At 38.3% G+C, this 25,337-nt stretch overlaps 1 protein-coding gene across 11 annotated transcripts in view; it reads right to left on the bottom strand.

Moving 5' to 3' along the window:
• Positions 1 to 25,337, bottom strand: part of LOC139968622 (uncharacterized) — a 71,951-nt gene that overhangs the window by 20,261 nt on the left and 26,353 nt on the right. For 6 of the 11 annotated variants that reach the window (XM_071972803.1, XM_071972809.1, XM_071972800.1 and 3 more), the window contains 4 exons: positions 16,471 to 18,001; positions 6,746 to 6,802; positions 1,710 to 1,859; positions 359 to 1,153 (listed from right to left, as the gene is read on the bottom strand). In XM_071972803.1, coding sequence (XP_071828904.1) covers positions 359 to 1,153; positions 1,710 to 1,859; positions 6,746 to 6,802; positions 16,471 to 17,953 — 2,485 coding nt within the window. In that variant the 5' untranslated portion in view covers positions 17,954 to 18,001. The other 5 variants (XM_071972805.1, XM_071972804.1, XM_071972806.1 and 2 more) reach the window with 5 other exon arrangements.

Below are 25,337 nucleotides of genomic sequence, written 5' to 3'. Positions count from 1 at the left end.
AAAGTCTGGAAGAATTCTGGTCTATCCTAAACATTGAAATTTTGTGGGAGTGCAACCATTGTACCTACAAAGTGCTACGCAAAATTGAATACTGAACAGTATACCATATAGTGTGTCAAACAATGTAAACGTAACATAGGTGAAAAAATATTCATGTGGAAATTTCAAATGTTTTCTACTTGAAAAACAAACAAAAAATATTTTGACATGACTGAAATATGCCTATACAAGTATTCTAGATGATTAATACAACACTAAAATATTCCCACCGAGATGTGGTTCAATTCCCGAGTGGTGCGTTGAATAGATTAATGAAAATATTTTACCAAAACATGAAATGAAATATGACAAATATTACCTCCTTTCCAGCCTGCCATCTTTTCCAGTTGTTCTTGAACGACTTGCAGCTCAGATTGAATAACTTTGAGGTTCACGTCCTTCTGTTTGAGTCTCTCCGCCAGGAGCGAATTCTTCCTCTCAAGAGTAGAGATGGGTTCGTCTCCAGCGGGCGTCTCTCCCTCTGTTTGGCCATCGTCCATCGGTTCCACAACCTCCTCGGGGAAGTCCACCTGAGATGCCATTTCATGTTTGGTCTGCTGTGGTTGTGGAACCAGGTGAGGCTCAACGATGACGGGAGTCGCCAGGCATGAATTAGAGTCGGTGATTTTCGTGAAAGCTGGAAGAGGATAGCTGTTTTCAGGTGGTTTGTTTTCCTCATCCTCCTTCTCCTTCTTTTTCTGATCCTCCGTCAACGGCCTGTGCATCCTCTCCCACTCTCTGTACTTATCCTCAAAGGCTTTACTAGCGCCCTCTAATTTGACCAGGCCTTCCTCATTTTCGACCACGACGACTCTACGGCTAGAGGCCACAAGTTTTTCGCCCTCTACCTTCTTCTGGCTTGCGGTCTCCTCATTCTTTGCCTTTTCGTCTTTTTTGGTCTTGTCCTTCTTTTCTTTACCACTGCTCTTCTGCTTTCGGTCCCCTTTTGGGCTGGGACCCACAGTGCCTTTCTTTTTCTTGTCCCACGTGGCTAATTTCTTGGAGAATTCCTCACTGAGTCCTTGGAGGAGTTCGGCTGCCTGCTCATTGGTTGGAATGGCTCCAGGCTCCGAGGAAACGCTCTCCACAGATGATTGTTTGGTCATATCTTGAACTGATCGATAGATGAAAAAGAACCAAGAATAATTTATCTGCAATCACATGGCAAACTTCCACACAAAGTGGTTGAACTTCCACACAAAATGCCACATATATAATGGACAAAATGCTGCACTCTAGCAAAATGTATAGCAAATGTTTACACCAACATCATGTTATGTTTTTTATGCAAATTTAAGTTCAAGAATCTCAAAATATACCAGTTTTATGATTGACACTGAGTCAGCATTGTGAAAGTTATGGCTATTAAAGACACAATTCACTGAGAAGCTCTAATATGGCTGAGAAGTGAGTTCTTTGTCAAGTCAAGTTTGCATCAAATTTACCTTTATATTTATCAGTACACAGGTATAAAATTAGGGTGACCAAGAGTCAGCCAATTGTTGTAGTGAAATTGCCGCCTGGCAAAAGCATGACAGCTGAAAAATCTTTGCTGTGAGATTGTTAGGACTCCTACTGTCCCCATCCCCCCACTAACCCCCTAACCCCCGACATCCCACAGGGACCCTGACCATCCTCTCTATCTGTCAGCATATATGATTGAAATTTACCAGGTCCCTCCTTTTGCTTCTTTTTATCCCAAGCCTCCAATTTGCTTAAGAAATCTTCGCTGAGGTTGGCCTGGATGTTTTCATACATGGTCATCATATCTGTGGATGGGATCTTCTTTGCACCTCCATCTCCACTGCTCTTGGTCTCTACTGTAAAGAAACACATGAGAGCACAGTCATAATTTGAGATCAAACTACAGTCTGAGAAATAAAAAGAAATTCAGTTCAAATACAAAGTAGGTCCAGCACCTTTTTAGGAGAAAAGAACTATTATCCATTTTCTTGGTGTAAATTTATCTGTTTTGATATAGTTTATAAGCATTGTACAGAATAAGATGGTAACTTTCTCAAGCTTTCATTTTATAAATAGCAGGGTCTGGGGGGGGGAGACAATTCCTTCAAACCTCAACTAAATTTTCACTGTTTTAATGTTTTTTGTCCTTTGTCCTTTGTCAGTTTAGCTAGACTAGGTGGTATATGCCATGGTTTTAAATTACCAGGATTTCCAGTGTAATCCTCGATCCCAAACTAGTTCATCATCCATCCGTCATTTTAGGTAACATGGCTGGGATCCCCCTAGTAGAGCAATGTATGTAGGAAGAAGGGAATTATAGACTCGTCCCAAGTGGTTGAATTTCTTAGCAAACATTCACCCACAGCTACTTTCACTTCAACTGTTGATATCATTGTCAGTGATATTTTTCTGGGAATTCTATGACAAAATATTTTTGACAAATTAAGGTTTAATCTAAGAATAGCAAAAATAGGGATTTTTCATAATCACACCCCGGGTTGTGACTTTTAAAAGCGTATGTCACAAGCTTGAATTTTCAGAGAAAATTCAGATGCAACCCTAGCTGTGCGATGTTGGTGATCATTAATGGTTTCAGTTTTGCCACAAATACAAGGAAATGTTCACTTTCAGTTTCTTAAAATAAATATGATGCTCACCGCATACTCCCAAAAAAAACATGCTGAAAATAGAAAACATGACTATTAAAGAGGTTATGAATATAACTTAAAGGGTGTGAAGACTCGCGCAAAAAGAAACGTCTAATGCCGGTAATCTGACTTAGGTTCGAATGAGGTGTAACAGAAGTGTTAAGACACCACCATCGATCCCAGAAAATACGCACACAGCTTGCTGCCTTTGGTTATCAGACACTTGTGTACAGTCAGTACATACAGCTGCGGTCAATACCCACAGCACAGTGTGCAAATGAAACAGCGATGGACACCTCAGGTCCAGCTAAAGATAACAAGGTTTCGCATTTCATTACTGTCTGCATTTTGTAACGACAAGCAGAAAACTTCACTTACGAGCAATGGAAAGTTAACTTTTTCAGAGCGCGGCACGCGGTTTGGGGCGAGTCTTCAATGCCTTTAATGAAGGAGCAGAGGAATGTTTGACACTATGTCTACAGAGTTCTAGCTGCAGTGACCTCAACACAAGAAATAAAGGCCAGTACATGTGCTACTATGGAGGTGTATAATTCTACCAAAAGGAGCTATCCATCCCTAAATATAGCTTATGGGATGAATCTGGGATGAATTATATACATTGTTAGAGTAAATATTAGCCGTATAATTTCTAGCGTTTGGCATTTCTGTTGGATGCAGAAGAATTTCCTGATCAAGTCGGCATACAATATATTGTACAAGTTTACTTGAGTGAAAGTAGTATGGAAATATATACTGGAATATAAATGTGAAATGCAAGCAACTTGTTTAATGTTACAAGAACTCCATACAGTCAGTCTATGCATATGTATGTGTACAGTAGAGTAGTACCTTAATTGCATGTTTAACAGAATAATTTCGCTGGTATCAAATAGCAGAATGCTATGTCAAATGGAAAGATTTATATAAATCCAAAGTTGTCTAGCGATCTTTGCTAAACAGCTAAAATCTAATCATTTTCAGTATTTTATAAGAAACACATCAGACCTCCAAACTGCTATATATTAATGAAAACAGTAAGTTAATTCCCTTTATGTGTGTGTGTATGTACACATACATATACTGTATGCCATGCAATTGATTCTACATAAGAGTTTCTGTCATGAACAGCTGACCAGTTTATAAGAGTTTCTGTCATGAATAGCTGACCAGTTTATAAATTCTCTGAAGCAGCTATCAGAAGAAAGAAACCCCGATTCCACTGACTGAATGACCCTGTTTTTAAGCTCTCTAAAATCCTTCATTCAAATTTCCTCAATTTACACAATTATTGAATAATTCTTGGTATACCAGTAATCTCTCTCATGAATACACAAGAAATGGTTCCGATTAGGTTTATTTGCCTGACCTAAGCCAAACAATTGTCCACTTTCAAAGAAAGAGATTCTACGACAAAGAATTCGAGCAAATCTCTGTACAGATTTGAAGAATTTCTTTCAAGCCTTTGCCATTAAGCCCTGATTTAAGTAACCGATTTCCATGGTTACTTCATAGTCCGAACATAAAGCTCCCCCACTTAAATTCACTTAATATCTGCAACCAAGCGCCAGTTTCGATATAGTACAACACAAAGGAACAATACAAGACATACAGTGAGGCTAACTGGCTATAGCATTATACAGCAGACTACACCTTAGTTACGGACAAGTTAGTCAAAATTCAAAAACTGGTCATTACGTTCATACAGGGAAGTGAAGAATATTTCCTTAATCGATCCTAGCAAAGGCCAACAATACTTTTATCTCACATCATATATTAATATCTTCCTTAATAACAAGTAATTAGTTTCGGATTTAGAAGTATCTGGCCTAATGATAACAAAGCAAGAGGAAACAACACTGCAGACAATCACTCGAATATGGTGTTTCAACTTTCCACAAGTTTTCTTTCCGAGAGAAAAGGATCATCTTGAAAGAGTGAGCCTGAGCAACAGTTATGCATTCCATGGGCTACTCATCCCCTAAACTCACATAACACAGATATAGATTACATACTGTAGCAAGCAAGGATACTGTACAGTAGCATGCACACATGTGCATGGCACATTGTAGTTCTCAAACAATATAGTCCTCAAGTAATCAATAAAGGATCATTCTGATAGACACCTGAAGTTCTGTACCAATCTTAAATACATTTCAACAGCCCATGCATTTATTCTCCCAATGTCTAATATTGTTTCCAACTTAACAGTAGGCCTACCTATCCTCAAGCAGTATTTTATAGTGATCATACTGTAATTTATAGACATATCTGCCTAGATATCTTCACCCCAAATGCACCTTGGGTAGCAACTTAAATCTAATTAAATTAATTAATTAAACGGAATTAATTATATTAATGATTCCATGTATTTCCAAACAACTTGTTGTCTGAACACTTTTTATATCAGCATATATAAAATTTTGACTTTTTTTTCTTTTTCATAAAAGTAAGTCCAGCCTTGAATCATGTATCTTAGCATAGTATATGTAGTATGGGGGTGGTGGGGGGAGGGGGGTGGGTACCAATATTGCAAAATGCTGCTTAACCTACCTGCAATTTGGGACAACAGACTGAAATTAGGGATGGCTCATTTCGCTCAAGTTGCAAAAAAAAATTGTCAGAACCATTTTATTATCTATCATGGAGAAAAATGTGTTCTATATCAATGATATACTATGATGATATTCTACAAATTCTTCATGCTAGAGAAATCTATTGAACTCTTGAATGACTACAATGCATAAACTCTCTATGAAACATACCAATGAATAAAGTTTGCAATGCAAAATGAAACAAGACAAAAATTGAAAAAAAAAGATGTTTTCCCAAATAAGACTTATTTAAAATATTCCACCATGACTTTGTACAACCAATAGTGACAGACCAGTGGCAGAGACAACTTTATTGGTTTTCTGTATTGGTCTAAAAGTTTAGCCAACTAAAAAATTTACACAAGAGACAAAATGAGACTCTGACATAAGCCACTTTATTCTCGAACATTGAAGAGTTAAAAATATCAGTCAGGTAAATGGTTTGAAGGTTTAAAAATATGCTCCTTGTGGTTTGGAACATGGGTGACCATAATTTCACTTTTCTAGCATATTTATTTTGGGGGGGGAGGGAGTAAGGGGATGGATGTTGAGGATGGAGGGGACAATCTTGATGACCAAAATGATTTTAAAAGGGAAGGTGGGTAACACAGAGCAAGGGTTTAACTCATTTTGGACGTGTTTATACCAGTTTCTCTACCGTTGTCAAGGACATTTATCGTAACTGAGCTTTGTCATCAATTAGCAACGCAGCCTTCCAAATTATGGTTCCTCCAGTAAATAGAATGGGTTATCACCATGGTTACAAATATTGACAAGGATGAAACGCTGAATAAAAATTCTTAAACTGTGACGAAATATTAGTGTCAAAATTATATGGCCAACGTTGCTCGACTCCAACCGCCGTTAACTGATCAATTATGAGTTTCAATCCACGGAGAACAAAATTATTGCAAAAGTATAGTTTCCAGAAACTGTTCAAAATCTAAACTACATAATTATGCTACATGCAATGTAACTTCATGCTATATAAAATGTAAAGCCATTTAAGTTATAGTTGCAGAATATATATATAGCTTTTGTACATGATATTATATACTGCACAATTGTATGTGTGATATATACCTAGCATATCATTACTAGGAACTAATGGCCACTCTATGACCAGAATACTCCAAGCTGTAATCGTGCAGTGAGTTATCATACGTGCCTGTGAAAATATGTCCAATCAATAAAGGTTATCATCCACCTTTCTTTCTTGTTTTTGGTGGGGGTGGGGAGGGGTGGGGAGGGGTGGGGAGGGGTGGGGAGGGGTGGGGAGGGGCGGGGGACCTTAGAATAGATGGATGACAAGTCTTTTTATTTTCAATGCATTCTACATTCGATGCAGTACAAGACAAGTTAGAAGTTCCCGAGTAGGACTAAATGATGAAGAGCATGAATGCTGTTTTGATAGGCATATCCTAAAAATAGATGAATGATGTTTCTTGAATTCAAGCGCTGCTGTCGTGTACAGTTCATGCAGCAAAGACACTGATTAATTACCAGACTCTGCCTGATGTTGTTGTTGTTTAAACACGGCCAGCTTGACTTTCTCCCAGCCTGGAATTTGAAACAGCAACAATAACAAAAGAGCTTTATAGTCGGCAAAAAAAAGGTAAGCATGACATTATACAGAGTAGACGGAAACACTTTGGTTCGTAACCGGACTTGCACAGTACTGTACATACAGTATATGCACATGGAGAGCTTTGTAAGAAACAGGAAAGTATTACCCGCGTGGACATTGAACCAAACAGTACAATTCATCCATTCCTAAACAATGGCTCCCTATAATTACAGTACTTTAGTACTTCTAAATTATGCAAAAAATTGCTATATATATGTTCCATAACAACTCCTTATTATAAGTATCCTATATAACCTTCTTCATGATGGACTAATAACCTAATAACTCACAAATTTATTGTCTCTAGATAATATTTTCCATACATGAATCTTTCCATCATAATTTATATGCAGTTTTCTACATGTACAGGAACCGTAGTATTTTATGCGAGACAAAACTCAGGGACATCACAACTGCTACACAAAAGTTAAACACGAAATTACTCCCTGACATTTACCCTCAATTGTATATATATATATCTAGAAGTTTTTTTTTTAATTGTTTGCTTGTGTGTCAAATTTGACATGAGCACATCTCTATTCCATCTCTCTCCTAATTTTTCTTTTCTTTTCTGTTTTTATTTTAGTTTCGCCCTGGAGAGTATCTGCTAGCATTGACACAGCTGGCCCTCTAACCTTTATAAATTTACATTCATATATAAATATATATATATATATATATACTCTATATGGACTCTAGATCTTACATTTATGAATAAGTTGTCCTTTCCTATACGTTCTTTTTCATCTTGAGATAATGATCTAAATTAAATGTTGTTCGCAGATGATGGATAATTCCTCCATTAATATCCAAGTTTACATTTTGTGCAGTATTATTAACTATAAAATCAGTCGTACCTGCATGATCGTATAAAATCTGGAGTCACTACCTATGCATGCATAATCAAAACAAAACATTTAACTCTCATGTAAATTACCCATAGTTGAGTAAATTACCAGATTAATAAAATACAATGGATTGAGATAGCAATTTACGTCTTCACTTAGCTACTAGGAGCCACCAGATTATCAAGTAAGCCTTTTCCAGAGATTTATTCCAGAGATTGTTAAAGAGCTCTGAATATCTTGAAAACTATCATATTTAGCTACATATAGAAACATTAGCAACACTCAAATCTTTTTTCATTTTTTTTGTGGATTACGCGCCGTCGGTCGTCGAGACTTATACTTCTGCTTGAAGTCATTCTCTAAATATTCTGTATGTTAGTGGTAAAAGGTTCAGGTCAAGTTTACATATATATTTCCTAACCCTCGGAATGCAAATCCTCCATCAGGCTTTTAAAAACCCAATGCAGAGAGGGAGTAATTAGTTACCAAATTCCGAGACATTAAATCGGAAAATTAGAGACCTGCATAAGTAACTCGGATAAGAACCCCATGGGAGGTTGTAAATTTGGACAAAGAAAAGATAATTGTTTATGGCATGACAGGAATGTTATTACTTCTTGGTTTGTGTATATACTTCTGCCCCTGAGTCCCTGTTATAGCCCGACCGACCGACCGACGACGACCGTACACAGTGCATGAACAACAACAATGTGAACATATTAACAGACACACCAACTACGCTAAAGTCGGTTGATGGTAAATATTCAACTGAGCGAGCTGGAGATGAAATGCCAGCCTGAGTCCCACAAGTACTGTTCAGTTCACTTTGAACATTACTCCTGTTTCAGATGAGACTCTATCCCTTCATCAAACATCAGTGTCAAGGCTGTTGAGTATTCAAGTGTAATAGCTGTGCCAGCAGGTGAGAATGCATTTGATAGAACTTTCCATAAAGCCTGATCCCCCTAACTGTACAAGGTCCCTTAAAGGGAAACCATGCATCCAAGTAAAAACAGAAACAAGCTTAGAGCAGACAGACTGATTCAGCTTTACATTTGCTTTTTAATTAATTTGGCCCTGTATCTCTAATTAATTAAGAGGGTTCCTCCTTCCCCCAACTGCCGACATCTCAGCATGGAACCACAATAACCCGGCATAACGGGAAATTAACATGGATTGGAAACCTTCGCCCGTCTGAAAAGTTTGGGTGATCGTTGAAACTTTTCAAAACCATCATTTTGCCTCTTCATTTGTGTCTTTTCAACATTTGCAGAAAGGCCTAATGAACACAGCACAAAACTTTTCTAATGAGATATATTACCAAAAACAAAATATTTAAACATAGCACCTGTATTGCCTTCACACTCCCTCCCTAATATACCCCACAATCTTGTACTATAAGTCACAAGCTGGACTCTGATAGGAGTATGTCTTTGGCAATTGATAAATTCAGAGAGACTCAATAACCAAGTCATAACTGGAGATATGATAGCTTTGAAATTGCAAAGGGAGGGGAAAACAGTTTGTTTTTTAGGGGTTTGTTTGGTTTGTTTTTTGTGAAACAGACTCAAGATTGTAATCTTGCCTAGCTTTGGCAACAGATACAGTAAATTCATTTCCAAATTTGATCCCAAACAATTTGAGTTGGAATTATCTAACATCGCTGCATCATCGGTAGGTATAGGTTGAGTCCGCTTTAATTTCATCTTGTTTTCCCAACATGTTGACAATAATTGGGAAGCCTGTAACCATGCGCTTGTCAAAACAACTTACCAGGCAAACACCTTAGACTAATTCAACACTAAATCTAGGTCATTTGCAATGGAATATACACCACATCCAGGTAAACTGGATTGACAGACGAAATTGGGTAAAAGGTTTCCCACTTTTTTTCCTTCTTTTTATCTTGTGACTTTGGACACAATCTTATCAACCGCTATTAAATCAGCAGAACACTATTTAAGATAAAACGCAAAAAAATCTCATTGCAATCGTGGTACCAAAATCATCAACATTCCCATTATTTACTGTCAACTTTAAACAAGTCATTTCCCAGGATATGCAAATCCCCTTTCTTCTATCTCTTATTGTGACAATCTAGATGGATATTATAAAAAATTTCAAAAAAATTTCCAGAGTTTTAAATAATTCCAACAAAAACAATGTAATACATATAGCTGAAAACATTCTCGAGATTGATTTTTTGGCCATCTAGCTTAAATTAACTCCATTTTGAGCACAGAATGCCAAACTGTTACTATTGTAACAGTCCTAATAATGATCTGATCTAAAATATTGGGATTGAGGTTTTAAACTTCAAATCTGTTACCATGTTTCATGTAGTACTTTGGTGTTCTTTGAAACAATTGTTTCCCACAAAGGGGAAGGGAACCCCTCAACTCACTACACACATCCCCTCCCCCCAGTGGCAGAGCATCCATATAGTCAGGGGGGGGCAAATGCCCCCCCTGACGGACTCAAATGGACTGCTGGCGCCCTTTTCAGCTTTTTACCACTTTTTACTTATTCGCAATTATTGACTATTTTATTGCACTCTCATCTACCTATTGACATTTGTTACATTTTGTTGGTGTAATTTTCTGTCAAAACGGCTATTTATTCTTCATTTATCTGCAAATTAGAAAGGCCTGGAAAGGGTAATTTCCAGCGATCTAGGGAGTATCTTTACTCAAAAAATTCTGTATGCTCCGCGCCAACCTGTGGTGCGCGCTCCCCTTAGATAGTGTCGAAAGCACCCCTACAGTCCATTCTCGCCCCCTCTGACCAATACCCCTAGCTCTGCCACTGCCTCCCCCCCCAGGGCACAACAACTTGTTCTCTTCTCATTTAATTAATGGTAACCTGCTCTGCTCACATACTTGATCCCTGTGGTTGCTAGTCTGGTACATAAACATACTCTCCCAACCTAAACCAAAATTTTCAAACATATTTTGAAAATAACTATTCACACAAACATTTTCAAGAGCTGAAAGCCCACCTAATTTTCCAAACATGACTTGATCTTGAAAGGTTTTTAGTCTTTAACCAAACTGCATCATTAAAATATGGTCCTAAAGCTGTGTGCTTCCCTTTAATTTCTCGGAGACCAGTGATGTGGAGGCTGGAGGGAAGATTAAAGACCAGAGAACTTGGGGATCCAGCTAAGTTTTTATAACTATCTGGGTGACCTTCACCTTTAGCAGAGCATGGCAGGATATGAACTGGGATTGCCATTACGAAATATTATCATAGCACACTATTAAACATGCACTCCAAACAGATCAGAGAGTCAATGAAATAGCCTTAGCAATTCCTTGGCATGTTTTAAAGATGTGTCAAAGTAAGTTGGCCTGACGTTTCTATCCTAGCAGAATCTTCTTCAGAGGCTAAATGGCAAGTAACAGTAACAGAAGGGACAAAAACACGCACAGAATAAAGACAGGTTAATGAGCACAGTGAACACAAAGAGATAGATGTAAGGGGATTAGTAGACAAGGGGTGGAGAGAAGAAAGAAACCAACAAGGTGATGAGGAGAAGTAGGAGATGTTTAAAGATGGCGGGGATCCAGGAGCTTAAGCCGAAAGCATGTGGCCCTGAGGACCTTAAAGCTGACTAGAGTGGGAGGGGCGGACAGGGCAGGGGGGGTTGGGGGGAGGTTCTCCCTCAGGAAAAAATGAATACTTAAGATATGACATGGTACATTCTGAGGCGATGTAGGTTTTTAAACTAGGTTTGAAATCTATAAGTAGGTCTACATACAAGGTTGTGCAAATAACTACTTTTATTTTTTTTTGTGGAGTTAAAAGGGGGGCAAGGGCGGCGGAACCGGGGGGCACAGGGGGCACGTGCCCCCCCACTTTTCCTCAGGTTAAAAATGTGCCCTTTTTCTACATAAAAATTTCTAAATAAAAAAGAGTTTACAAAGCGAAACCCACGTCGAATGAAATATTTCGGGAAGTTTTAAATGTTTACTACCACAGGCGTAGGAGCCCAATTTGATTTGGGGGGGGGGCTGTAACGACTTGCCCGAAAAATATTACCAACATTTTTTGCGCGCTACGCCCGCGTTTAACATTTCAATGTGCATATCATATAGGCATGCGTTGGTTATTACATCGCATGCCAATAACATACAATCATTTGCCGTGATGTTATAATTATTGGGAAAGTCGTTACAATAATAAAGATCATAATAATATCAGTTTAACCAGTGGCGGAGCGTCCATACAGTCAGTGGGGGGGGGGGGGCGAATGCCCCCCCTGACAGACTCAAATGGACTGCTGGCGCCCTTTTCAGATCTTTACCACTTTTTACTTATTCGCGATTATTGACTGTTTTATTGCGCTCTCGTCTACCTATTGACGTTTGTCACCTTTTTTTGCTGTAATTTGGCGATGACACCTATTTATTCTTCGTTTATCTGCAAATTAGCCAGGCCCGGAAAGGGTCATTTCCGGCGATCTAGGGAGTATCTTTACTCAAAAAATTTCTGTACGCTACGCGCCAACCTGTGGTGGCGCTCCGCTTAGATAGTGTCGAAAGCGCCTCTACAGACCATTCTCGCCCCTCCTGACCAATACCCCTAGCTCCGCCACTGAGTTTAACCATTGAAAAACACATAGAAAATTATTTTTCTTTCAGTATTTTGACATATTTCATTTGCTTTCATGCATGTATCGATCGCGAGTGCAGGGACTTGGACTTTATAATGATTTCACCTCATTTTGTCTTTTTCCTTGTTTCCCAATTTGCACATTAGATATTGCAGTGCTAGTATGCATTGTTTCCTTGAGGGGGGGGGGGGGGGGTGGCATTGATGGAGTGATGTTTATACGCAAATAAGATAATACAATAAGAGTTATAAAGGGTACTAAATATCAGGCTGCATCAGTCCAATCGAATTTCTGCAAAGTGCCCTTCGACGTTGGTGCCCACCCAGATTAAAAGTGCTTCCGCCGCCCTTGAGGGCGGGGATGTACACCGCCGACCTAGAATTCTTGCCTGTGAGAGTATGTAATGTAATACGTATGGGACATGACAGATACTTCCTGATGAGGCTTATGAATCCTACATTGGGTTTAAGAAACAATTACAAAATGTATTTGTATTATTTTGTCGCTCAATATTAGCATGTCAGAGAAAGGGGATATGGGTGGGAGGGGCCTGGGGGCTATGGGTCCTTTAACAATTTAAACAATCAGTTAGAGAGCTTTTCAGACTTCCACGAAGCAGAGTAACATATATATGTAGAGATAATTTGCTTTACTACCTCATAAACAGAGTTCCCTTTTCTTTAACCTACCACCTCTGTAGTTAAGACTCTGATTTGATATAAATACACAATGACACAAATTTATGTGGTAAACTTGTCTAAACAGAGCAGCAAATTAAGTTACTGAAGCACACGCTGGTTTTTTCCATAGTTACCCAGATAGGCAACCAATCATGCCGACTGATTTTAATTAGTATACCACTCTAAAAATACCAACTGTGGTATTCCATCCAAAGAACCATCATAATTGCGACTAGAAGTTAAAGAATCATTGAGGTGAAATTCTTACCGTTAATCTGTCATGTTTTGGTCTGCCATTATTTCTTATTCAATTAAATTCACTCTGAGTCGTTTCATTTTTTTTTTAAATATATATATATTAAAAAACAGGTTTTCCTTCAAAAAATTGAAAGGTGAAATATTAATCTTATATTAAACAAACCACCTTTATGATATGATATTGAAAATTATGAGAGTGGATTTAATCTGTTTAATAAAATGCAAAAATTAACTTATGTACACTTTGGAATTTTGTGTGTTCTACTTACGGGTTGGTATTCAATACCGACAGAAGTTACAATTAGGTTTATATAGACTTTATAATGTATGAAGCAGGGCTCAAATTAACCGTCTGCGGAACAGACAGAAAGTTGATGTCGGTGCCCATACCACTTGCCATAATGTTTTCATAAATCATACGTTACTGATGACAAAAACTGCTGTACCCTTTAACTCAAGTTCCTTTACGGAAATTTCCTTCATAATTATCTCAATCATCATTAAAACTCATCAAAGTAAATCAGGGGTTACAAAATTGTCTGAAATTCCAGTGATATTTGCAACAGAAATAGCTTGTTAAAGCAGCTGTATGGGAAACATGAATATGTATGGTTCATAATCAATGATCTCTTGAGTCATTTTAGATTTATTTCATTTCTTTACATGTTTTCTCTTATTTTAGACAAAAATACCCTTTTCAAATTTTTGGGGAAAAGTGTTTGCGGAAAAGTTGCGTTGATCCCTCTCAATCTTCCATTCTAGCGATAGTAAAGAGACCGAACGCTTAAATTTTCACCTACCATGAAAACTTTCACTCACGTACAGTAAATATGACTAATTATAACACATATATGTCAGGAGTACCGCAAAAACAAACTTGAAGCTTCATCTTACAGCAGTCATCAAGTTCCAAGTAACATTGCTTTTGTTCTATCTGTCTTGGAATTTCTTTGAAGCTATTATGTTCGTTGCGGATAGTTTGTTTATGTATGGCTGTGGTATGTCTTGTGCACAAGGCTATCATGTTGTACTTACAACAGTATACAGTCTGGCAGAGTGAAGTAAGGAGGATGATAGTCACAATCTCTGAGAAGTGGAATTCGGAATTGCAGCTTCATGTTAAAGGATGCATCTCTTTAAATTTAAGGCAGAAAAGCCAAGAGTAACAACATGGTGTTACCTCAAAAGAAGCTGTTTGGTATAGTAGTGAAATTCTTGAACCTACATTTTGAAATTCATACAGAAGTCATGCAAGTATAGCTACGTGTGCTTGGTCTTGTTCAGTTTTCCAAAGTTTGCTTTGTTAAGTAAATACTTAAATCGGTAAATCATAATCTGACTCAATGTCTGTTCAAATCTCAAGACAAGTTAAGAACTTAGACTTTATCCCAGAAGAAGCTTGGCCCAGTTTACACTTGAGAATTAATGAGCACACTATGTGTTGCATTTTGTAGTGTAAATGCAGATCAGACCCCACGATTCGCTCCCCATGATAGACTAGGATGAACGGAGGATCAGACCCTCTGCTCTGGATTAATTTGTAATGTAAATGTGTTTCTTACATCCTTTAACAGTAATAGGTATTGCACTGCACATGGCATGTGTAGATATGGTTTCACAAGAAACAAACCTCAACTTCCTTTTTGGTGATTGCGAGCGTACATTCTAATTTGAATGCGCAGAGGTTCAGAAACGACTTGCTTTGATATTGAACACAGAGTGACGAGTCTGATCCGTAATGTAAATGTTTTGAATTGTTTTTCTAAATTTCCAATTCAACAGATCTACTTTCAATTGTGTAATCGGAAACAAAATATGATCAATTATAGTTTTTATTATTTCATTATTGTAAATTTATATGCCATTCTATACTGGTCAATAATCAGAATATCAGTTTTGGTAGCCCAAAAATTCCAAAATTTTGTGTGAAAATTACTTTTGTAGAATGCTCCACCCCTCCAAGTTTACTCTCACATTACGAAGAGGGCTTGGATGGTTGCGTTTGAGTTTGAGCATGGGTGCGACTACAATTTGATTACCCCCTGAAAGCATTTCATTCCTACCAAACAACCAGGTGTAGTTTTCACAGGTAAAACAACAGAGTTCTGCTAAATAAGTGACTATTGAAATGTTGAACTTTATCATGCAAGTGTCTCTTGTTCAAATTTTACAAAGGATGAAAAATCTGAGAATCACTTTTCAATCTTTTTTTTTCATGTGTGTGTGTGGGTGTCTGTCTGTATGTTTTGTGTACATAACACCTGCAAACAATTAGCTATCTTGACAAATACTCATATAATTGACACATTTGAAAGCATAAAATATTTCTCTATATGAATCAGGGACTAACAAATCCATGATACAGTTAAGCTGCTCACTGAGGAGGTGTGCTTTATAGTGTCAAAATGCAAAGAGGTATGCCAGAAAAAACACCACAAATGCAACCAACTAACTTTTCATCTTTCAGTCAGAGGTAAGATTTAATCTTTCATGGAAAAGTTGTGGTAATGGCTGAATTGTTGTCTTCAGTGCATTGAATTATGTGGATATAATAGACAAATATGTCCACCGTCTGAGTACTGCGATGGTCTCAAAGACTATACATAAGCACTGTTTTCCAGATGCTCACCATAGCTGAAACTCAACACTATTCGTCTGCAACACCATCACACTTTAATTATGTTCCCTCTTGTTCATCCATTTCAGCACCATAAGGCACTATGTCAAAATTAAGAAAGAGCTGCAGCAGCTGCGGCATCCTCTGGAGCAAGGCTGCAGCAAGGCTGAATCATTATTAAACAACAGAGTTTATCTCTGGAGGATACAGTTCCTAATACATGTAAAACTGCAGAACACAAAAGATTAAGAAGAGCTGCAGCAGCTGCAGCATCCTCTGGAGCAAGGCTGCAGCAAGGCTGAATTATTATCAAACAATAGAGTTTATCTCTGAAGGATACAGTTCCTAATACATGTAAACCTGCAGAACACAAAAGATGATGTCCTACGCAGACTGGCATATTATGCTGCAGATCACTCTGTGTCCTACGGTTGACTTGGTTCCTAATCCAATCAGAAAGCAGACAATGAGAGATACAGAGAGAGAGAGTTTAAAGAAAATAAAATCATCATTCCTGAAACGGTACAGAGAGGACTAATAGTAATTAACAATGATTTAAAGAGGAATAATATAAACTGCAAACCTTTGTTTCTCTTCTTTTCAGGAGGTGATGAGGACCTTGGAAGTTGGTCTCCACCCCTGCTCTCCGGCGACGACGACAGCAACGGGTCCGACAAGTCCAAACCAGGCGCTTTATGCGTATGTTTCCTCTTTTGACCAAGTTTTGAGTCTACACTCCCCATAGTTGGGGACTGCGAGCCGAGTTTGCCGGCGGTCAAGTCCGGCATCTCTGTGTCCATACTCAGACTCTGCTCTAGTCGTGCATGTCTCTTTGGTACTGGCAGAGGGTCTGGGAGATTGGACGGACTGGGGTCCGTGTCCGCCGAAGAATTAAAGTCTTGGAAACTGGAAGATTTATTGAATCGAGACCTCCTCCTCCTAGCCGGGTGGATGTCCTCATTGTGGTCACTCAGACTTGAGCCGGACGGAGGTGGAGGTGGAGGCTGTGATTTATATTTCTTCTGCTTTTGCTTGGATTCGTGAAAGTCCTCGCTGGAACTACCGGTGGAAACGTCGCTGACTTTGCGTACCTGTCTTGACTCTCCTCTCTGAGTGAGGGCCGCCGATTGTCTGACGTCAAATACCTCCTCCCCGTCCGAAAATTCTTCCTCTCCCCTGTGGGAAGGAAGTTCAATCCTCTGGGGGATCGGTAGGACTGTTGTCTCATCCCCTAAGTTCTGATAAAATCCACTGTCCTCTGACTTGGTCTCTATCCCATCAGTGGGAACACCGAGTTCAGAGTCGTATTTTTTGACTTCCTCGTCTAAACCTTTCACGCCGCTCCGGCGTTTCACACTTCCGCGTCTGCTGGTCAATTTCTCCTTCATTTTTTCAAACTTTGAAAATATGCCAGGGCGCCCTCTCTCCTTCACCATCTCCTCCTCGGCTTCTTCCCCAAACGGATCCAATGATTTGCTTCTTTTCTTCACGCTCCTTCCCTTGGGCTCCCTGGTTATTGTTCTACCTGTGCGTTTCTCCGACCTATTCGATCGGTACTTGTTTTCCATTTCGTCATCTCCTGCGTGACTCTCCGGTTCGGAGAAGGATTCGATGTTGCCCAGGTTATGATCCATCGGAGAGGAGCTACTGCTGTGGTCCGAGGCATTCCGGTGGACCTCGCAGGAACAGTCGTGCAGGAGTTGCTCGTTGCGAATGTCTTGAAGCGTTTTGATTGCCGTGAGGTACTGAGCATGCTCTCTGAGTTTGTTGTTTTGTCTCCGTAGTGCGCACATTTGTTCCATGAGTCTCAGCAGGTGATCTAGCTGTTGCATGCCCTGCCCTCTCTCCCCAGCTGTCGGAGTTGTTTGGATGTTCTCAGTTAGTGGTGGCATCCGTTTCGCTACTGCCTGGGGTGACGTTCTTGGCCTCCTGTTTGTGTTCTCAATACTCTTCAGGATGTCTGCGATGGATCCCCACTCATCTTTGCGGACTAGATTGGAGCTGCCTTCCGGATTAGGTGGCCCACCAACCAGCTCACTGTTCACTGCACCGGTATTTTCAGCCATATCTTTGGCAGTACTGACGATATAGCTTAGATCAAGACTTCATTGAACCTGCAGAAAAGGAAACATAAAGGAAATTATAAATCTTTGTAAAGGTTTCCTCCATGTACCTTTGGTTAAGAAAAGTTATATTTGCTGGCTTGCAGCAAATTTTTAGTAACGAAAGATTTCAAAAAAGCGTACTGGGCTTCCCTCCCTCTCCCCCTTCCCCCCCTCCCCCTGTGTAGTGTTTTGTGAAGTGTTTTGTATAGTGTTTGTGTAGTGTATTGCATGGTGTTTTATATAGTGTTTTGTGTACTTATGTGTTATGTATATTGTTTTGTAAAGTGTATACCATTCTGATATTGCGATACAAGAACAATAACAAAAAGAAAATTCATGTCACCAAATTATTCCTATCAAAGTTCTAAATCAATATTTTAATTAAATTAATGAAATTTAAGACTACAGTGCTGTATGAATAAAATCAATAGATTAATTAGTACACTATGTACAGCACAACTAATGATACCAAACCATATCCTGTGACAGGAAAAAGTCCCTAAGTCTATCAACATAAAAACTAACAAAAACAGCATATTAACTATCAAGTGTCACAACATGAAGTGGAGGGTTAAAATTTCCACACTCACATCCTGTATAAAGATATAGTATTGCAATGTAAAATATGTGTACCACTGTCATATATTCTTAGTGGAAACAATTTTCTCTGTACCTGTTACCATCCCTCCTCATCCTCCCCTTGTCCCTCTTGTCTATACCAAACCAACAGTTCACATCTGTTGGTATTCTCCCCCCCCCCACCCCCCATGTCACAAAGTTAGGTGAAATCACTGCTTAGAACTATAAACGACCTAATCATATTAACTTCATTCTTCTAACTCAATGCTATGACTTTGATTTCATAACGAATGAAAACTCCATTTTGTTATTCATTTTGTAACTTTATCATATATTCTCACAATAATTCAGGGACGTGATAAACTCATCAGTTGCACCAGCTGCCGCTAATATTTGAACAGCCGATTTCAAAGTGAATTTGATGAGACAAATCAATTGAAACTTTTATCATCATCTGAGGTAAATCTGTCTCACACTTCAAAATAATTCATTGTGACTATTTGCACAAATAGAGAGTTACACTGACTCGTTCAAGATCTAAAAGGCATGCATTGATCAAGTGTGTTTACAGAATATGTTCACGCTCATGCATGATTGTACAGAACTTGTGGTGTAACGTTAATAATTCCCTCTCTGTACCTAGCCACGTAAAAGGGTGAGGGTGAAGGGAGATGAGGGAAGGGGAAGAAAGAGGTTAGCGGTGGGGGAGTTGAAGGGTATGAATCCCCCCCACTGTAGCAGATGTTGTTACCAAACAAATTCATGATCTCAGTGTGTAACAAAATAGTTAAGTATATATATAATAATCACATTTACAGAACTAGTGGTGTAAAGGTAATAATTCCCATTCTGTACCTTGCCACATAGAGGGTGATTGTAAAAGGGTGAGGGGTGTAGGACGGTGAGGTAACTTGAATAAAGAGGTGAGGGGAGGGGAGGGGCAGTCGAAGGGGATGAATCCCGACTGTAGCATTATGTTGTTACCAAACAAATTCATGATCTCAATGTGTAACAAAATATTTAAGTAATAATCATATGGTATTTCCGAGTGACTATACAGGCAAAACGTTTTAAAAGGACTTGCAACTTTGACCATGTTCCATGTTTATATACTGCATATATTATTAGAGGAAATTAATAATTTACAGGTCATTAATTCCATGACCATAACTAGAAATGAGGCCTACAGTACACTCATCAAGTCAAAATCAAAAAGTGAAACGTGAGTGCTTGTCAGGGTCATAAGATATTGATCTATTAGGGACCAGAGTAACCTGACCAAGTAGTCTTACTTCAATGAAAGAAATGAACTAATTGTTTATTTCCTTCCCATTTTAATGGTTAGCAATTAATTAGTTGAAAGTAGATCACTGTGGCCAAATTAATTTAATTTATTTTGTTAAATTCATTTATGACTAGGTCACAGGGATAATATTGATTCGATTGAGAGAGGGGCAAAGATGGGGATTGGGGGTTTACATAAAGAGGAGGAGGAGGAGGGGTAACTAAGAATCAAATCAGAAATATCAAAAATTAATGCATCAGTATAAATTATAGGTGAAATCACTGCAAGTTTCTCTTCTACCGGCTGCTTGAGGTGGTCTTGAATAGAATTAGGAAAAATAATTAATACTAAGATCTCAAGACAATGTACTAAAGGTTAACAGTACAGTGCGAATCTACAATGTACATAAACAATTTAGTATATGAAAGTGCAATATAAGTACTGCAATATACAATTACTGCAAAAGGTCTAGAAGTACGAATCTGTTAAGAAGTAGATTAAATTCATTTATGACTTTTATTGACTAATTATTTATTGTGGTACAATTTGCATATAAACTGTTCATCAACAACAGCATGTAAATTCTATTATTGCATCTAGGTATTAAACATTTTAATTTACTATTAGAGTTTAATGGACATACCTATTATGCATTTACTTTTTTTGTGTATCATTTTGGGGCAAATATAGGTTTATACAGTATTCAATGCCTACGTACCTATACAATAGATATAACTAGGCTGTTCATACTCACCACATTTTTTGATGAACGAACTTATCCATTAAATCAACAACAACAAACAATAAAGAATCCAAGAGTCCCAACAGGATGTTGTTACCAACTTGACATGCACACAACTCTCTTTTGTGTATTTTCCAATTTAACATTTCAACTAGCAAGATAAATGGGCTTTACGTTTTAGTTTTATTAACAGCTAAATTCCATTACTCGTATACAGAGGTTTCAACCGCCGTTTGTATTTGAGTCAGTTTTTACACACAAAAAACAGAGGAATTCAAAACCAAACATTCCTTCCCCTCACCTCACAATACAGAAAACAAAACAATCCTGTCACAATCAGTGGACAACATAAAAGAGTTCCCAACAATGCCGGGCTGGTTAGCGACCAAGTATCCTATTTGGCTAGCCGTTCGTTCGGCCCGTGCTACGATTTCCCATTGACAACGAATATGAAAATAACCTGTGAGCTTGCTCAGGTGTATCTCAGGCATCTACTATGAACACTGTGTGTAGATTTGCTTACGTTGCCTACAGCAACTTTTATCCAACAATGCTCTGACGACAACGTCAAGTGCGGCATTTGAAAAGATTGGAATACTTCGATGAACTTGTGCACAGCAGGTGTAGTTTCAACTGAACTGGACTGAAGCATGACTTATGAAGCAAAGAATGCTAAAAATGTTAACTCCACAAGCTTCAACAGAAATTTTAAAGCCAGATGTAAGGAAAACAGGAACAACATGACCTCTTCCCCAAGAGGTAACAAAATTGCATCCTTTTTCCAGTTTTGTTTACGTTTTTTTTTTTTATTATTATTATTATATTATTTTGTTTTTGGAGGGGGAGGGGGAAGGAGAGGGGATGGGTTGGAATGGACAAGAATCTACACTCACCTTTTGATCAGGTGTACTGGGTAAACCAGCTGTAGATTATACTTGCAAATGGCTCATTAATGACTTGAAAAACATGATATTCATCTTCTCTTTTTCTTTCGAGTTCATTTAAGACGAAAATCATGGTCAAATTGCTGACAGCGATTTGCCGGCAATTACAAAACTCTGACAAATTTAGATGTAATTTTCAGTCTAAAAGAAATTAAGGCCTCCATATAATACACATAGATCCATGTAATTCTATAATATGACAGCTGTGTTAAAGGGTGTGAAGACTCGCGCAAAAAGAAACGTCTAATTCCGGTAATTTGACCTAGTTTCGATTGAGGTGTAACAGAAGTGTTAAACACCACCATCGATCCCAGAAAATACACACACAGCTTGCTATCGTCGGTAATTAGACACTAGTGTACAGTCAGTACATACAGCTGCGGTCAATACCCACAGCACAGTATACAAACGATACAGCGATGGACATCTCAGGTCCAGCTAAAGATAACAAGGTACGGTATCACGTTTCATTACTGTCTGCATTTTGTAACGACACGAACAAAACGTCACTTGCAAGCAACAGAAAGTTAACTTTTTCAGATGGCCGCACGGGGTTTGGGGCGAGTCTTCAATGCCTTTAAAATGGCTGAGGTGTACATTGACATATTTCTCTGTGGCAATACTGATAGTATAATGTTGCAGAGAACTTTATAGTACTGTAGCAATAGCATGTTAAACTAGTTTAGAGCAAACTGCTGACCTTCATTTATATTTAAATGTAATGTAAATAAAATCTTATATAGCGCACTACCCTATATAAAAGCAAAAGGAAGATAGTCTACATACTGCAGCAGTGTAGGGTTTTTATTGGAATATATACTGTGGCAGCTGTGATGTATCACAGGAATGTCTATTATTATTATACATTGGACAGCAGCCTGCTAGATGACAGAACATCACATGTATGTAGAGGTTACAGTAACCCCTCAGAAACTTTGGTCGATCGAAACTAGTGTTATTAACGACAGCATCGTTTCTTAGAAGAGTGAATTTTATGTTTCAGACAAGATTCCTTATTTCCACCTAGCAACAGATACCAGCTGTTTCCATTAAACTCAAGAACTTTATAAGAATGTCCGCCATTACATTACTCATGTCTGTAGGAAATGTCCTGTTTTGTTTCAAATTGTTATCAGGTCCTGGAGATCTACAGTATGTTTGACATTTAAGTTTTGCTTCAAAAAGTCTGGTTTAAGGATAGACATTATGGACTCCCAATTAAGGTCTAAGCATACACTATTTCTAGGAAAATAAAAAACGAAGGAGACATATATAGCCAACAATTCCTCTCTGAATTGTTAATATTCTGAATAGAAATAGAATGAAGGCCAATGTGGGAATAAGAAAGGTAGAATATTCGCTAGAAAACACGCTCAAAAACTAGCAAAGGGAAAGAAAACAAGCAATGAAAGTAACATACATATCGCACACATAACCCATAAACTATAAACGCATTTATACATAAATATATTATGGCAGGGATGGGCGGCAAAACTAGCGTTGGAAGTCACAGAACTACTACCTGTGTCCCCAAAATGCTAAGCGACACTGGAAAAAGGGTTGTCCCAAACCCGCCCGAAACCTGCCAAAATGGATACCTATCGGGCTGCGCACGAAAGATCACAGGATAAACTCCTCATTCCAAATAGATGAAAGAGGTCACCAAAAAACACAGAAATGAATTGAAGCATCCACACACAAAACGTACGTCTAGGCACTTTGGGTAGTAGAATATGAAAGGGAGGGCATTGACCGGAGAGGTTCGGATATAGTGTTAAAAGGTTACCAGTTCATTCTAGGCAAGGCAGAACAAGTGTGCTAAGGTTGTGGGAGACAGGTAAGTGACTCTTTATATACTTAAAACCATTTAGCAGGATTTTAATAGCTGTGATCAACAGAACCAGGACTTAACATTGAAAAGTTGAGACAGTTCGCAGAATAATTCTCCTGATAGAATCAAAATTTACATAATTTGTTATTTAGGAAATAATGGTTATATATGACTGGTAATTTAACTCTACTTTCATTTGCAATTAGCATACTGTAGGAAAATTACATTAATATCAATTATTGCACATTTGGTCTCTTAGAAATAACAAATATTTCCAGTAAAATTGTCATAGTCTCTGAATTTTATTCTGTCCTCCTCTGAGACCCTCCCAATGTACCCATCCCCCATCCTCTCCCTTACCTCCTACATCATTCAAAAAGTTACAAAACTTAATGAGAACACAAGTGACATCCGCATTGTACAGTATGTCTAAGCCTGGGAATGGTTGCATCTGCTATTACTGATATGACAGATAACATTGTTAATAAATTATTTCAGAATAATTAAGCAAGATGTCAATGTTGTAACTTGTGCACTGACTCACAGTAAATGTTTAACTACAGAACTTTCTCAAGCTACATCCAACGTCTATTATGACAGTAATGCAACACATCTCGATACAACACAGGGCAGGCCTAACATCAATAGGTCCAGGACTCCAGGGGCACAACCCATCTCTCCCCCTCTTCCTCCACCTCCCACCCCTCATAATTTTCCCCTCTCTTTCTTTTTCCTCCTTCTCCCCATCACAAACCTTGGTGGAATCTCTGCAATCATATGTTTTGAACCAATTTTGAAAGACTTTGATTTGTAACATTCAAAGAAAGCTACTACGTATACAAAATAATTTATTACCACCAATCTGTTGATACAGGTAGTTCAGGTAATTCAAGTTTTAGTGAAACATATTCACCACAAACCATCAAAACCACAAATCATTCAATTACAAGCCATCATTCATCTCCATGATATGTAATCATCACTTTAAGAACATGATTTAACAAATGTATAAAACTCCAACTCTGTAAAAAAACAAAATTTAGTCCAAAAAAGAAAGAAAAAATGATATTTGACATGATTGACTTGCCCAGGAGAAGGAAGTGAGTCATTAAAGTAACCCTTTTATACTGCTGTGTATCAATAATTGGATGTTAGTCATTAAATAACCCGCATTGCCTGTAACAACGTCAAAATGTGCTGACATTTATGAGTTATTGTTTGAATCGACTTCACCACATCATCTGGTGGTTCCTTTCAGAGCGGTAAGCGAAAAAACCAGATAAAACATAATAGATTACCTGGCACTCTTTAATTGTACATTGTACCAGTAATGAATGAAATAAGACAAAAACAGTTTTCCAGTGAGAAAACAATACATAATTTAAAATTTGTGGGATCCACAATATTTCTGGAGGAATTTTATTACTGAATTAAACTCAAAATTTGAGGAGACATATGTGGAGGTCCCTGGCCCCCGCCCCCCCCCCCCCACAATTCCTGCATCTGCCCTCTCACCTGTAAGGAATGATGAATATGAGATTCAACAATTTGTGCATGCATGCCCCACATGGTGATTTCCATACTGTAGGTCGGAAACTATAATTTACGATATGGAGCCAATTGACAGTGTAAGGTCAGAATAAATGTCATACACATAAAACATATTGACACTTATAATTTAGGGAATTGTCAGCAATAAAGTAAAGAATTTTGGCTAAATCTGACAGAATACATTAATGTTCAGACAGCTTCTGTTTGGTTACTCTGTACTCTCACTCAGTGTGTGACCAAAAAATTCTACATATTTGCTTTTCCATCTGCCATCCCTCCCCCACCCCCCCCCCCACTCCCCCTCGGTTTTTATTTAAGTTCTTTTTCTTTCTTTCTTTTTGAAGGTTAGCATGAAGGTTGTCATGAAGGAAACTTCAAAATAAACACGAATCTGTCTGTGGTGATAAATTCTC

The sequence above is a fragment of the Apostichopus japonicus genome, chromosome 6, assembly GCF_037975245.1.
Source record: "Apostichopus japonicus isolate 1M-3 chromosome 6, ASM3797524v1, whole genome shotgun sequence".
NCBI classification, from domain to species: domain Eukaryota; kingdom Metazoa; phylum Echinodermata; class Holothuroidea; order Aspidochirotida; family Stichopodidae; genus Apostichopus; species Apostichopus japonicus.
This window is presented reverse-complemented; position numbering and strand designations above follow the sequence as displayed.